The sequence below is a fragment of the Ranitomeya imitator genome, chromosome 7 (assembly GCF_032444005.1).
Source record: "Ranitomeya imitator isolate aRanImi1 chromosome 7, aRanImi1.pri, whole genome shotgun sequence".
Classification (NCBI taxonomy): Eukaryota; Metazoa; Chordata; class Amphibia; order Anura; family Dendrobatidae; genus Ranitomeya; species Ranitomeya imitator.
Window position 1 is genome coordinate 136059678 of NC_091288.1, and position 15105 is coordinate 136074782.

The 15105-nt window shown below is 47.3% G+C and overlaps 1 protein-coding gene across 2 annotated transcripts in view; it reads right to left on the minus strand.

The window, feature by feature from the left end:
• The window catches only part of WIPI2 (WD repeat domain, phosphoinositide interacting 2), a 151893-nt gene that overhangs the window by 72510 nt on the left and 64278 nt on the right, over positions 1 to 15105 (minus strand). For both annotated transcript variants that reach the window (XM_069733837.1, XM_069733836.1), the window contains exons 5-6: positions 7166 to 7263; positions 6813 to 6905 (exon numbers count right to left, since the gene is read on the minus strand). In XM_069733837.1, the coding sequence (XP_069589938.1) occupies positions 6813 to 6905; positions 7166 to 7263 (191 nt within the window). The remainder of the gene's footprint in view (positions 1 to 6812; positions 6906 to 7165; positions 7264 to 15105) is intronic.

Below are 15105 nucleotides of genomic sequence, written 5' to 3' on the forward strand. Positions count from 1 at the left end.
TCAGCTCATGTTGTACCAGCATGCTCTAAACGCACAAAAAAGGTTGATAAGTCTGTTGCCATTGGTACTTTACAGTCTAAGTTCATTCTGTCTGTGACTCTGATTTGTTCATTATCATCCATTTCCGTCGATGCCTATGTGGATTCAGGCGCTGCCCTGAGTCTTATGGATTGGTCATTTGCCAATCGCTGTGGATTTAGTCTGGAACCTCTGGAAGTTCCTATTCCTTTGAAAGGAATTGACTCTACACCTTTGGCTATGAATAAACCTCAGTACTGGACACAAGTGACCATGCGTATGACTCCCGTTCATCAGGAGGTGATTCGCTTCCTGGTACTGTATAATTTACATGATGTCTTAGTGCTTGGTCTGCCATGGTTACAAACTCATAACCCAGTCCTGGACTGGAAAACAATGTCTGTGTTAAGCTGGGGATGTCAGGGGGTTCATGATGATGCATCTCCGATTTCTATCGCTTCATCTACTCCTTCTGAGGTTCCGGTATTTTTGTCTGATTATCGGGAGGTTTTTGAGGAGCCCAAGCTCAGTTCGCTTCCTCCTCACAGGGATTGCGATTGTGCTATAGATTTGATTCCTGGCAGTAAATTCCCTAAAGGTCGTTTGTTCAATCTGTCAGTGCCAGAGCATACTGCTATGCGGAATTATGTTAAGGAGTCCTTGGAAAAGGGACATATCCGTCCATCTTCGTCCCCTTTGGGAGCAGGTTTTTTTTTTCGTGGCCAAAAAAGATGGTTCCTTGAGGCCTTGCATAGATTATCGTCTTTTGAATAAGATTACAGTCAAATATCAGTATCCTTTGCCATTGTTGACTGATTTGTTCGCTCGCATTAAGGGGGCTAAATGGTTCACTAAGATTGATCTTCGGGGTGCGTATAATCTTGTGCAGATAAGGCAGGGTGATGAGTGGAAAACCGCATTTAATACGCCTGAGGGCCATTTCGAGTATTTGGTGATGCCTTTTGGACTTTCTAATGCTCCTTCTGTCTTCCAGTCTTTTATGCACGATATTTTCCGTGAATATCTGGATAAATTTATTATCGTGTATTTGGATGATGTTTTGGTTTTTTCTGATGACTGGGAGTCTCATGTTCAGCAGGTCAGGAAGGTGTTTCAGGTCCTGCGGGCCAATTCTTTGTTTGTAAAGGGTTCTAAATGTCTCTTTGGAGTCCAGAAGATTTCTTTTTTGGGGTATATTTTTTCCCCTTCTACTATTGAGATGGATCCCGTCAAGGTTCAGGCTATTTGTGACTGGACGCAGCCTACATCTCTTAAGAGTCTACAGAAGTTCTTGGGCTTTGCTAATTTTTATCGTCGCTTCATAACTAATTTTTCTAGTGTTGTTAAGCCTTTGACGGATTTGACTAAGAAGGGTGCTGATGTTACTGATTGGTCTCCTGCGGCTGTGGAGGCCTTTCAGGAACTTAAGCGCCGGTTTTCTTCTGCTCCTGTGTTGCGTCAGCCAGATACGTCGCTTCCTTTTCAGGTTGAGGTTGATGCTTCCGAGATCGGAGCGGGGGCGGTTTTGTCACAGAGAAGCTCCGATGGCTCAGTGATGAAGCCATGTGCGTTCTTTTCTAGAAAATTTTCGCCCGCTGAACGGAATTATGATGTTGGTAATCGGGAGCTTTTGGCCATGAAGTGGGCATTTGAGGAGTGGCGTCATTGGCTTGAGGGTGCTAGACATCGTGTGGTGGTCTTGACTGATCACAAAAATCTGATGTACCTTGAGTCTGCCAAGCGTCTGAATCCTAGACAGGCTCGTTGGTCACTGTTTTTCTCACGTTTCAATTTTGTGGTTTCATACCTGCCAGGTTCAAAGAATGTGAAGGCGGATGCTCTTTCTAGGACTTTTGTGCCTGACTCCCCTGGAAACTCTGAGCCCACTGGTATCCTTAGGGATGGGGTGATTTTGTCGGCTGTCTCCCCAGACTTGCGACGTGCTTTGCAGGAGTTTCAGGCGGATAAACCTGATCGTTGTCCGCCGGAAAGACTGTTTGTTCCGGATAATTGGACCAGTAGAGTCATCTCCGAGGTCCATTCTTCTGTGTTGGCAGGTCATCCTGGAATATTTGGTACTAGAGACTTGGTGGCCAGGTCTTTTTGGTGGCCTTCCTTGTCGAGGGATGTGCGTTCTTTCGTGCAGTCTTGTGGAGTTTGCGCTCGGGCTAAGCCTTGCTGTTCTCGGGCTAGTGGATTGTTGTCACCTTTGCCTATCCCGAAGAGGCCTGGGACGCACATTTCCATGGACTTTATTTCGGATCTCCCTGTCTCTCAAAAAATGTCCGTCATATGGGTTGTGTGTGACCGCTTTTCTAAGATGGTTCATCTGGTACCCTTGCCTAAGTTACCTTCCTCCTCTGAGTTGGTCCCTCTGTTTTTTCAAAACGTGGTCCGTTTGCATGGCATTCCGGAGAACATAGTTTCTGACAGGGGATCCCAGTTTGTGTCTAGATTTTGGCGGACGTTCTGTGCTAAGATGGGCATTGATTTGTCCTTTTTGTCTGCATTCCATCCCCAGACGAATGGCCAGACGGAACAAACTAATCAGACTTTAGAAACTTATTTAAGGTGTTTTGTTTCTGCTGATCAAGATGACTGGGTTTCCTTTTTGCCGCTTGCCGAGTTTGCCCTTAATAATCGGGCTAGTTCTGCTACCTTGGTTTCTCCTTTCTTTTGTAATTCGGGGTTTCATCCTCGTTTTTCCTCTGGTCAGGTGAAGCCTTCTGATTGTCCTGGAGTGGACATGGTGGTGGATAGGTTGCATCAGATTTGGAGTCATGTGGTGGACAATTTGAAGTTGTCCCAGGAGAGGGCTCAGCAGTTTGCTAATCGCCGTCGCCGCGTGGGTCCTCGACTTCTTGTTGGGGACTTGGTGTGGTTGTCTTCTCGTTTTGTTCCTATGAAGGTCTCTTCTCCTAAGTTTAAGCCTCGGTTCATCGGTCCCTATAGGATCTTGGAAATTCTTAACCCTGTGTCGTTTCGTTTGGATCTCCCGGCATCGTTTGCTATTCATAATGTGTTCCATCGGTCGTTGTTGCGGAAGTATGAGGTACCTGTTGTTCCTTCGCTTGAGCCTCCTGCTCCGGTGCTGGTGGAGGGTGAATTGGAGTATGTTGTGGAGAAGATCTTGGATTCTCGTGTTTCCAGACGGAAACTCCAGTATTTGGTCAAGTGGAAGGGTTATGGTCAGGAGGATAATTCTTGGGTGATTGCCTCTGATGTTCATGCTGCCGATTTGGTCCGTGCTTTTCATAGGGCTCATCCTGGTCGCCCTGGTGGTTCTCGTGAGGGTTCGGTGACCCCTCCTCAAGGGGGGGGTACTGTTGTGAGTTCTGTTTTTGGGCTCCCTCTGGTGGTTACTGATGGTACTGGGTGACTTGTGTTCTCTGCGGTCTCTGGTGTCCACCTGTTCCATCAGGTTATGGGAGTTTCCTATTTAACCTGGCTTTTTTGTCATTTCCTCGCCGGCTATCAATGTAACCAGCGTGTCTTTTTACCTCTGCTCCCTGCGTCTGTTATCTTCAGGACAAGCTAAGTTTTGATTTTCCTGTTCCACGTTTTGCTTTATTTTTGTCTTGTCCAGCTTGCAGATATGTGATTCCTTGCTGCTGGTTGCTCTAGTGGGCTGAAATTACTCCTCATGTTCCATGAGTTGGCACATGAGTTCAAGTAATTTCAGGATGGTTTTTTGAAGGGTTTTTCGCTGACCGCGCAGTTCACTTTTGTATCCTCTGCTATCTAGCTTTAGCGGGCCTCATTTTTGCTGATTCTATTTTCATAACTACGTATGTGCTTTCCTCTCATTTCACCGTTATTACATGTGGGGGGCTGCTATTTCTGTGGGGTGTTTCTCTGGAGGCAAGTGAGGTCTGTGTTTCTTCTAATAGGGGAAGTTAATCCTTCGGCTGGCGCGAGACGTCTAGGAATCATCGTAGGCACGTTCCCCGGCTACTGCTAGTTGTGTGTTTAGGTTCAGGATCGCGGTCAGCTCAGGTTCCATCACCCTAGAGCCTGTTTTGTTTTTGTGCTTGTCCTTTTGTGATCCCCTGCCATTGGGATCATGACACTGTACATATTGTAAGGGTTTTGTGATTCCTGCTATTTGCCATTATTGCATATTTTTTACATTGCTTTTCTATACAGACCACCTGCAAAAAAAAATGTAGTATACATTTTTTTGACATGGGAGGTGACAGAGGGCTTTTAGCATTGTATGTCTCTGGAGTGACATCTACTGCAGCCTTTTGCTGGAGATTTGTAAAAACAATCATGTGGTGTGAACAGAGCTTTATTGAGGCCGCTCTTCCTACATAAATAGCAGTTAGCAGGTTCACACCAATAATATGCAGCCACAAAGCAAAAAAAAAACAAAAACCTAAACAATAACCATGCGCCATTCCATTTCCTAACTACCGAGGGGCTCCTCACAGGACTCCTCCGTCATCACAAGTGCAGGCTTCAGCTGTCGCCACTCTCACCCAAGCCATACTTCAATGACAAAGTTACTATTATTTCTACATTAATGATGCGGAACCAATACATTTTAACATCGGTTATCAGATACACAGAATCCCTTTATGTTTTACTGACTGAAGACGGAATGGTTATAGGCCATGTTAACATGCAGAATTAAAAGACGTCCTCACTTGACAATATATCATACCACAAAACAGCTACCGTATATACTCGAGTATACGCCGACCCGAGTATAAGCCGACCCCCCTAATTTTGCCACAAAAAACTGGGAAAACTTATTGACTCGAGTATAAGCCTAGGGTGGAAAATGCAGCAGCTACCGATGAATTTCAAAAATAAAAATAGATGCTCCATACCGTTCATTATGGCCCCATAGCTGTGCCATATAGTGCTCTGCACCGTGCATTATTGCCCCATAGATGTACCATAGAAAGCTGTGCCATATAGTGCTCTGCACCGTTCATTATTGCCCCATAGCTGTGCCATATAATGCTCTGCACCGTTCATTTTTGCCCCATATCTGTGCCATATAGTGCTCTGCACCGTTCATTATTGCCCCATAGCTGTGCCATATAGTGCACTGCACCGTTCATTATTGCCCCATAGCTGTGCCATATAGTGCTCTGCACAGTTCATTATTGCCCCATAGCTGTGCCATATAGTGCTCTGCACCGTTCATTATTGCCCCATGGCTGTGCCATATAGTGCTCTGCACCGTTCATTATTGGCCCATAGCTGTGCCATATAGTGCTCTGCACCGTTCATTTTTGCCCCATATCTGTGCCATATAGTGCTCTGCACCGTTCATTCTTGCCCCATAGCTGTGCCATATAGTGCTCTGCACCGTTCATTCTTGCCCCATAGCTCTGCCATATAGTGCTCTGCACCATTCATTTTTGCCCCATAGCTGTGCCATATAGTGCTCTGCACCGTTCATTGTTGCCCCATAGCTGTGCCCCATATACAATGCTCTGCACCGTTCATTATTGCCCCATAGCTGTGCCATATAGTGCTCTGCACCGTTCATTATTGCCCCATAGCTGTGCCATATAGTGCTCTGGTGCAGAGCACTATATGGCACAGCTATGGGACAATAATGAACTGTGCGTTCATTATTTCCCCATAGCTGTGCCATATAGTGCTCTGCACCGTTCATTATTGTCCCATAGCTGTGCCATATAGTGCTCTGCACCGTTCATTATTGCCCCATATCTGTGCCATATAGTGCGCTGCACCGTTCATTCTTGCCCCATAGCTGTGCCATATAGTGCTCTGCACCGTTCATTCTTGCCCCATAGCTGTGCCATATAGTGCTCTGCACCGTTCATTATTGCCCCATATATGCTCCTTATAAAGCTCTGCCATTGCTGCTGCTGCAATAATAAAAAAAAAAGCCATACTCACCTCTCTTGATTGCAGCTCCCGGCGTCTCGTTACGGCGTCTCGTTACGGCGTCTCGTCCCGGCATCTCTCTGCACTGACTGATCAGGCAGAGGGCGCCGCGCACACTATATGCTTCATCGCGCCCTCTGACCTGCACAGTCAGAGCGCAGAGACGCCGGGAAGACAGAGCGGCGCCGGGAAGATGGAGCGACGCCCGGCGTGTGGAACGCGGACAGGTGAATATAAAATACTCACGTAGTCCTGCCGCTGCCCCTGCCTGTCACACTGTCTCCGGGTGCCGCAGCTCTTCCTGTCAGCGGTCACTGGCACCGCTCAGAGGAATGACTATGTGGCTCCACCCCTATGGGAGTGGAGTCCATATTCATTTCTCTAATGAGGGGTCCCACGTGACCGCTGACAGGAAGAGCTGCGGCAGCCGGAGACAGTGTGACAGGCAGGGGCAGTGTCAGGAGCGCCAGGACTAGGTAAGTATGCCTCAGCGCCCTCTCCCCCTCACCCGTCGACCATGCCGCCCACCGTGACTCGAGTATAAGCCGAGAGAGGCACTTTCAGCCCAAAAATTTGGGCTGAAAATCTCGGATTATACTCGAGTATATACGGTAATTAGGATTCCTTTTTACAGGCAAACAGCAGCAAGCAAAGCTATTTCCATTAAACAGAAACATGACCGAACGGAAACCAACGGAGCTGATCACGACACTTTCTGTACATGTGTCTCAGGCTAGTTCTTTCCTACAGTCAGCTCCGTGTGATGCAGTAAGCCATGAGGAACCTTGCCAGACCAATGGTAATCAGTGGGATCCATCCATAGTCATTACAAAATGTAGCACACTGATTAAATAGAAAGCCCTGACTAGTGATCTGCTTCTAGAAAAGAAGCTATAGCGCTTTACACAAAACAAGAACATTACCTTTTCTGAAGCAGTTGCTAGTTTTGTGCCGCTTGCATCAAAAGCCAACGCTGCCAGAGGGCTATTATGGGCAGGGATCATATTCGCTGCTCTCTGTAAAGTATAAACAGTGGAAACATTTTTATTCAACTACATTTTTTAAGTGGTTTAATTTTGTTTTACTGTGCACATTTTCACAATATATCACAGCTGGCACCTGCAGTGGATGGTGTGGGCACAGCTCCTGGGTCCGGACCACCCACTGGACAGTACTGCATGCCCACGTGTGAAAATGCATTCACGTCAAATGATACCTGAATGCAGGAAGAGGTTAATGTTTAAGACATACTTACACTTACATACCCATCACTCACCAAGTTAACAGTGTCAAAGACCTGGACTTCTCCAATGGTGGCACTCCCTGGATACGCCAAGTAGCAATTGTCTCCATTAATTGACAGCGCGCAAAGGCCTTAAAATACATAAAGTAACTGTGAGAATAATAGGTACAGCAAAGAAATAGATTTCATACATACTCTTAATACAACACTCTTTAAAGGGGATTTCACACAAAGTCAATTTTAATCAATAGATCTTGGAATAATAATTATTTCCACAATTGGATGTGATTCAATAAGGCTACGTTCACATTTGAGTTGTGTTGTGCTGCGTCGGCGACGCAACGCATAACGCAAATGTAAACGCATGCACAACGCAGCGTTTTGTGACGGATGCATTCACTTTTGCATGTTTTTTGGCGCAGAAAAAACTGCATCATGCAGCGTCCTCTGCGCCCTGACGCATGCACCACAGTGACGCATGCGTCACAAAACGCAAGAGCAACGCATGTCCATGCGCCCCCCATGTTAAATATAGGGGCGCATGACGCATGCGTCGCCGCGGCTGCGCCTGACACAATGCAAATATGAACGTAGCCTAAGCTGTTCCTGTGCGGAGATAATCTTATACATGTGCCCCTGCTGTGTACTGTGTAATGGCCGTTACTGACTGTACAGGAACATGGTCTGATCATTACACAGCTCCTGGGCAGGGGAGGAAGCAAAAGAGTATACAGATAGGACAGAACAGGATCACAGGCAATCCCCTGGTGTTGCGGCTGTCTTACAGCCACAAATCATGCAGCCGTTACTTATTCAATGCACTTTATATTTCGTGCTTAAACTTGTAGCTAGATTATGTGTTTATTACATAATTTTCTGTATCGATAATTTAATTTTATATGCTTATTTATACTATGATAAATGGAGTTTGTATGTTCTCCCCGTATTTGTGTGGGCTTCTGCAGGTTCTCCACTTTCATCCCACACTCCAAAAACATACTGATAAAAAATTTAGATTTCGAGACCCATTGGGGACAGTGATGATAATGTCTGTAAAGCGCTACGGAATAGGATAGCGCTATATAAGCAATGAATGATAAATAATGTGATTCTTCCACTTACTAGATGCATTATAGTGTATGTCCCCATATACTTGTCTATGTCAAGCATCCAATTACATATACCATATATACTCGTGTATAAGCCGAGATTTTTAGCTCTTTTTTGTGTGCTGAAAACGCCCCTTTTGGCTTATACACGAGTCACGGTCCCAGAAAGCCGGCGGGGGAGGGGTGGCGTCGGAGCAGCGGGTCACAGAGGCCGGAGCTGGCGGCTGTGGCTAAAGCCTGTGCTGCTGCTCTAATAGCGCACACTGCCAGCCGCAGCCTCATCATACTCCCCTACCGACGCGCCCTCGGTGCTGGCACTGCATCTCGTTCCGGGAGCCGGTGCCTGCAGTTGTTCCAGCCGAGTGGTCTTGTGGCACCGCTCATTAAGGTAATGAATATGCATGCCACACCAATTGGAGTGGAGAGGCGTGCATATTCATTACCCTAATGAGTGAGGCCACGTGATTACTCGGCAGGAAGAGTTTTTTTTTCTTTTTTTTACAGGAACCATACATAGGGATAAGGAGCCATGCACACCAGGACAGGGACTGGGGAGCCATGCACACCAGGACAGGGACTGGGGAGCCATGCACACCAGGACAGGGACTGGGGGGCCATGCATACAATGACAGGGACTGTGGAGCCATGCATACAATGATTGGGACTGGGGAGCCATGCACACCAGGACAGAGACTGGTGTAACCATGCATACAATGACAGGGACTGGGGAGCCATGCATACAATAACAGGGACTGGGTAGCCATGCATATAATGACAGGGATGGGGAGCCAGTCTCCTGGAGCAGCTTCCTACAATTCCTGAATATGAGGGCACACAGTTCAGACCAAAAGTGCAAGAATGCTGCTTGTTTGACCAGTCAGTCATCCAAGCAGGAGCAGCAGCCTCCCAACAACAAATCAGGTGATGTGCATCTCTGTAATGAGGAGGGGTGTTGTCTAATGACATCAGAACCCTATATAAGGTGTGCTTAATTATTAGGCAACTTCCTTTCCTTTGGCAAAATGGGTCAGAAGAGATTTAAGGGGCTCTGAAAAGTCCAAAATTGTGAGATGTCTTGCAGAGGGAAGCAGCAGAATTGAAATTGCCAAACTTTTGAAGCGTGAACACCGAACAATCAAGCGTTTCATGGCAAAAAGCCAACAGGGTCGCATGAAGCGTGTTGGGAAAAAAGGCGTAAAATAACTGCCCATAATTGAGGAAAATAAAGCATGAAGCTGCCAAGATGCCATTTGCCACCAGTTTTGCCATATTTCAGAGCTGCAACGTTACTGGAGTTACAAAAAGCACAAGGTGTGCAATACTCAGGGACATGGCCAAGGTAAGGAAGGCTGAAAAACGACCACCTTTGCACAAGAAACAAAAGATAAAATGTCAAGACTGGGCCAAGAAATATCTTAAGACTGACTTTTCAAAGGTTTTATGGACTGATGAAATGAGAGTGACTTTTCATGGGCCAGAGGCTGGATCAGTAAAGGGCAGAGAGCTCCACTCCGACTCAGACGCCAGCAAGGTGGAGGTGGGGTACTGGTATGGGCGGTATCAGCAAAGATGAACTTGTGGTACCTTTTCGGGTTGAGGATGGAGTGAAGCTCAACTCCCAGACCTACTGCCTGTTTCTGGAAGACAACTTCTTCAAGCAGTGGTACAGGAAGAAGTCAGTATCGTTCAAGAAAATACGTACGCTACTCACCTGGTAGCAGTGTTTTTTCAGGAGCCATGACAGCACAACGAGAGAGGGGATCCGCCCTTCAGGGACAGGAAACCTCAGACATAAAAAGGGCGGCACCTCACTCCCCCGCCAGTTGGTTTACAGAGTATGAAAGGACCTTCTAGGTTAGTAGCACATAGACAATATTAATATATGGTACAATTCACCCAGTGAATAAACTTAGGAATTTTCTAAAGGAAGTGTTGAACCCATAAACAAAGAGGGTAGGGAATATAAGGGTGCTGTCATGGCTCCTGAAAAAACACTGCTACCAGGTGAGTAGCGTACGTATTTATTCAGTCGCCATGACAGCACAACGAGAGACTTTCAGAGAAGTGAAAAGTGACTAGGGAGGGATAATAGCCTCCAGCACCCTTCTCCCAAACGTGAGGTCGGAGGAGCCACCTAGATCTAACCTATAGTGTCTAAGAAAGGTGGATGGAGAAGACCATGTGGCCGCCTTACAGATGTCTTCAATCGACACTTCTGCCCTCTCAGCCCAAGATGTGGCTACCGCACGAGTGGAGTGTGCCTTTATGCCTTCTGGAATCTCCACGCCACCTGCGGTGTAAGCAAGAAATATGGCCTCCCTAATCCATCTGGCTAGCGTATTCTTTGATACCCTAAGCCCCTTCCTAACTCCCTGGTAGGATAAAAATAAGGAATGATCTTTTTTCCAGGCGTCTGTTACTGCAATATATCTGAGAAGGCATCTATGCACGTCCAAACAATGAAATCTCTGTTCTTTATTGTTAGAGGGATTAGGACAAAATGAAGGCAAGATTACCTCCTGGGACCTATGAAATTTTGACGCGACCTTTGGAAGATAAAGAGGGTCAGGCCTCATCACCACTCTATCTTCCGTAATTTGCATATACGGACGCTGCCTGGACAATGCTTGCAGATCACTAACTCTTCTTGCCGATGTGAGGGCAACTAAGAGGGCTGTTTTGACAGACAGGATCTTGATCGGGACAGAGTCAATGGGCTCAAACGGAGCTTGTGTTAGAGCCGAGAGCACAAGATTTAGATCCCATGGCACTATCTTTTGTTTAACAACCGGCCTGGATCTGGTGACCGCTTTGAAAAACCTTGTTATCCAGTGATTACTAGCTATGTTGGAATTATATAGTGCCCCTAGAGCCGAAACCTGAACTCTAAGGGTGCTGGTGGCTAAGCCTAAATCTAGGCCCTTCTGTAGAAATTCTAGGATCTGAGCAATATCAGGTTTCTGATCGATCTGTGCTCCTGAGCTTGATAGGAACTTCCTCCATATCCTAACATAAATGCTAGTCGTGGAGGCTTTCCTACTCTTAAGCAGCGTATTTACAAGGTTCTGAGAGAATCCCTTCTTTTTCAGAAGTGACCTCTCAAGTTCCACGCTGTCAGATGTAAGTTGGCTACTCGTGGATGCAAAACTGGACCCTGGGAGAGGAGGTCTGGAATTTCTGGGAGAATCCATGGTTGGGAAATGGACATGCTTCTTAACCATGGGAACCAAGACCTTCTGGGCCAGAATGGAGCTATTAATATAACTCGGGCTTTGTCTTCCCGAATCTTCCTCAGAACTAAAGGAATTAGATTCAGAGGGGGAAACGCATAGGCGAGACTGAAGTTCCAGGAGATCAGAAGAGCGTCGATTGCGTACGGTTTGTCTCTTGGGTCTAGGGAACAGAATTGATGGAGCTTCTTGTTTCCTCGACTGGCAAACAGATCTATTTCTGGACATCCCCACAACCGTACGATCTGATTGAAGACAGCCGGTTTTAGAGACCAATCCCCTTGTTTGAGCTTGTTGCGGCTTAAGTAATCGGCCGTGGTATTTAGTTTCCCCTTTATATGAAGGGCCGTAAGGGAGAGTAGGTGATTTTCGGCCATCTGAAAAATACGATTTGTAACGTTCATTAATGACGTAGACCGTGTGCCTCCTTGGCGGTTCACATAAGCAACTGTCACCTGGTTGTCAGAGAGTATTCTAACATGTCTACCCTGTAGAGGTACAAGAAACCTATCCAAGGCGCGTTCCACCGCCATCAATTCTTTCAGATTGGAAGACGAGTCCTGCTCAGATCGGGACCATAGACCCTGAACGTAATTATTTTCCCAATGTGCTCCCCACCCCGTGGGACTAGCATCAGTTGTTATTACTCGTGATATATGATATGTCCAAGGTACCCCTTTACGCAGATTAGGGATGTGCGTCCACCACCTTAGTGAAACCGTGGCCTCTACGGATAGAGTGAATTTCTTATCTAGGTTGGCGCCTAGTCGCCGAAAATTACGTAGAACATCCCACTGAAGAGACCTAGAGTGAAACTGTGCCCACATCACCGCCGGAAAACAAGAAGTAAGTGACCCCAAAAGAGACATAGCACTTCTTAAGGAGACTACGGGATTTTTAATTGCTCTAGAGGCCAGCCGGTGGATAGCATCGACTTTTGAGTCTGGCAGGCGACATTCCTGCTGAGCTGAATCTACAATAAGACCCAAAAACTGCTGTGATGTGGAGGGTTGAAGACGCGATTTTTTAAGATTGACAATCCAACCTAAGTTACGAAGTGCTACCATCACTTTCTCTAACTGTTCTTTACAGTGTAACTTTGAATGCCCCACGATCAGTAAGTCATCCAAGTAAGGAATTATCAGTATGTTTTGCTCATGAAGGTGTGCCATAACCTCTACCATAACCTTAGTAAAGACCCGGGGTGCGACTGCAACACCAAAGGGGAGTGCCTGATATTGGAAGTGCTCCACTGTGCCGGCAAGAGAAATCGCCACCCTGAGAAAACGCTGGTGATCTGCATGTATCGGAACATGGTAATAGGCGTCTTTTAGATCTAAGACCACCATGAAGCACTCGTGAAAAAGAAGCTTTATTGCCGTTTTCACAGATTCCATTTTGAAGGATGGGATTAGCAAGAATTCATTCAGGCCTCTCAGATTAATAATGGTACGGTATGACCCATCTGGCTTCTTTACCAAGAATAACGGGGAATAGAACCCCCTACCTCGCTCTTCCGTGGGTACCCGAATAAGAACCCCCTTTTGTCTGAGATCCTGAACTTCTGACTCCAACGCCAACTGTTCTGCAGGAGAAGAACGGATAGGAGTTAGTTTAAATTTGTCCTGAGGGATCTGATGAAACTGGAACTTTAATCCCTCTTTAATGATACTGAGTATCCATGGACTGTTGGTGATCCTCAACCAGGCTGGGTAGAAAGCTAAAAGCCTACCGCCCACCTGGACCGCTAGTCATTGAGTTTTCTTCGAGTCCCGAGGGGTGTTAAACATATACCCCCTACCTCTTCTTCTGCTGCTGCCGTAATATCTGGATGAATCTCTATTTGGTTCTCTATCAGATCTGCGGCGATAAGACCATCCCCTGCTGTAGTCACGCCTATAAAAAAGGTTTTCTTAATAGAGGGAACCGCTTCTTAGAGTCGCCCGCCTTCTCAAGCAGCTCATCAAGTACCGGACCGAACAGATGAACTCCTTCACAGGGGATGCCGCATAGTCTTGACCTAGCTTGTAAATCACCTGGCCAACATTTAATCCAAAGTGCTCTGCGGGCTGCGTTGGATAAGGCTGAGGATCTTGCGGCCAGCCTGACCGAATCCGCTGATGCATCCGAAAGGAAGGCTGCAGCATCTTGGATCATGGGCATAGATGATAGGATTTCACTTCTAGGAACTTTATCCTTAAGTTGATCTTCCAGGTGGCCTAGCCACACCATCAAGGACCGAGCTGTGCAAGTAGCCGCCACTGCCGGTCTCAGGGATCCCGCAGAAGTCTCCCAAGCTCCTTTAAGGAACACATCAGCCTTTCTATCGAGCGGGTCCTTTAAGTTACCTAAATCTTCAAATGGAAGAGAAGAGTTTTTGCATGCTTTGGCCACTGCTGCGTCTAACTTCGGGACTTTGTCCCAAGAAGCTGAAGCTTCTTCCTCGAACGGGTATCGTCTCTTAAATGCTGGCGGAAGTGACCCCTTTCTTTCGGGCTTCTTCCACTCCTTCATAATCAGAGACTTGATTTTCTCCACCACAGGAAAAACCCTTCGGGATTTACGGTCTATGCCCCTGAACATAATGTCCTGAATGGAGCATTCTGGCTGAGTCTCTTCAATCCCCATGGTGTTGTTGACAGCTTTCACCAGATGATTAATCCTATCTAATGATAGACATGTTCGGCTAGACTCTACGTCCTCTGAAGATGAAGATGATGGATGAGAATCCGAGCTCACACTATCGGAATCCATCTGTGATACAGGGGATGAACCTAGTATTCTCTTCTTAGATTGTTTCTTATGAGGACTGGATTTTAAGGAGTCCCTGATCTCCTGTCTGACCATGTCCCTAAGGGTAGACGTCAGGTCAGGGGCTTCCTCTTCGATTAAGTGCTGTATGCAGGATCTGCACAGCTTCTTTTTATGCCCATCTGGGAGAGGCTCTGTACAAACGGCACACTCCCTATGTTTAGCTTTGGAAGCACATTTTTTCCCCTAAATAAGGAGAGAGGGAATACAAGGAGGGACACCAATCAGAAAGCGTACTTTCACGTAGCTCACTTACCCATCCTTGAAGTAAACGGTACCGTGATCGGGGGGTCCTCTTTGGCCGGAGAATTCCTACGGCCCGAGGATTTGGTGGACCTCTGAGCAGCTTTAGCTCCACCAGCACGACTACTGCCACTGGAACGCCGCTGGGAGCTTCTCTGAGACTTTCCTGTTTGTGGCTGCTCCAAAGGCTGCTGCTGTTCACCGCACAGCTGCGGAGTTCCCTCCGGTGACTCCATTAGGAAATGGACAGGAACCAGGATGGGCATCTGTGCGGCTCTTAAATACATCCCCCTGGGTACCACCCCCGGATGGGGGTCAGCAGGGCTTCCTCCAGGTGTCAACGATCGGTATTAACTACCGATAGGCTCTGGCCACTGCACGCCGTGCCCCACACTGAGTGCCGAACTCCCTGCGGCCAGTATCCTCCCCCTGCCCCTGGGCGCCGCCATTAGCCGGCGAAAGAACGCTACCGCGCGTGCGCGGCCGCGCCACCGCCCGGCGCCGCTCGCTGCGTCATCCGGACACGCCCCTTCCGGTCACAGCTGCGGCGCCGAGGGCAGACGCGCCGAACAGAGGACGG